This window comes from Eimeria tenella, genomic scaffold (assembly GCF_000499545.2).
Source record: "Eimeria tenella Houghton genomic scaffold, Eth_scaff3602, whole genome shotgun sequence".
Lineage (NCBI taxonomy): Eukaryota > Apicomplexa > Conoidasida > Eucoccidiorida > Eimeriidae > Eimeria > Eimeria tenella.
Window position 1 is genome coordinate 1 of NW_013543265.1, and position 942 is coordinate 942.

Here is a 942-nt window from a genome sequence, read left to right on the forward strand (position 1 = left end):
GGTCTTCCTGCTGCTGCTGCTTCTCTTGCTGCTTGTCCTGCTGCCGCTGCGGCGACTGGGGCAGCAAAGCTGCTGCTGCTACGCACAGCGCCTTGTACTGCTGCTGCAGATTTGCTGCGCTATCTAACAAGGGGGAAAGAAGCGGCAGCAAATCTTGCAGCAGCAAATCCTGCAGCAGCGAACCGCGCAGCTGCTGCCGCCCCTGGCTCCGCCCTTCCTGCTGCTGCATGCAGCGCGACTCTGCTGCTGCTGCGAGCTCTTGTTGCAGCGCTGCAGTGGCCTGCAGCAGCCACTGGGGGAAGTTCCCGGCGGGATCTTGCTGCTGCTGCTGTTGCTGCTGCTGCTGCTGCGGGACGAGCTGCAGCCTGAAGCAAAAATATCCCCCCGCACGTTCTGTTGCAAAATAAACAACAGCAAAGCAGCAGCAACAAGAGAGCAGCAGCAAGGCAGCAGCAGCAAGACAGCAGCAACGAGCGACCTACCATGTAGCAGCGCCTTGCAGCAAACAGAGGCGCGCAGCAGCTTCTACAGCTCCGGTTTCCTGCTGCTCCTCCAGCAGCAACTGCAGCAAAAAAGGGACACAAGGCAGCAGCAGCAGTTGTAGCAAAGGCTGCAGGCTCCTGTCCCGCAGTCCCCGCAGTAGCAGCAGCGCAGCAGCAGCAGCGCAGCAGCAGCAGCGCAGCAGCAGCAGCGCGGCAGCAGCAGCAGCAGCAGCAAAAATGCCACACGCGGCTTACTGCTGCTGCAGCACGAGGGGCCCCTGCATGCGCCCCATGGTAAACAGCAAGGCGGTGCAGCAGCCGCCGCGCTTGGATTGCTGCTGCAGCACAAGCTGCTGACACAGTAGAGAGCTTGAGACGGGCTGCTGCTGCTGCTGCTGCTGCTGCTGCTGCGCCTGCTGCTGCTGCGACTTCCGCCCCGGCTTCCCCCGGCCGCCGGGAC

General features: G+C 62.7%; 1 protein-coding gene across 1 annotated transcript in view; it reads right to left on the bottom strand.

Annotated features, from left to right (window-relative positions):
• Window positions 1-119: 119 nt before the first annotated feature.
• The window catches only part of ETH_00037865 (uncharacterized protein), a gene marked incomplete at both ends in the record, with an annotated part of 1,619 nt that continues 796 nt past the window's right edge, over window positions 120-942 (bottom strand). Inside the window, 2 exons of the mRNA XM_013376519.1 lie at window positions 120-393; window positions 738-940. Of these exons, the coding sequence (XP_013231973.1) occupies window positions 120-393; window positions 738-940 (477 nt within the window). The remainder of the gene's footprint in view (window positions 394-737; window positions 941-942) is intronic.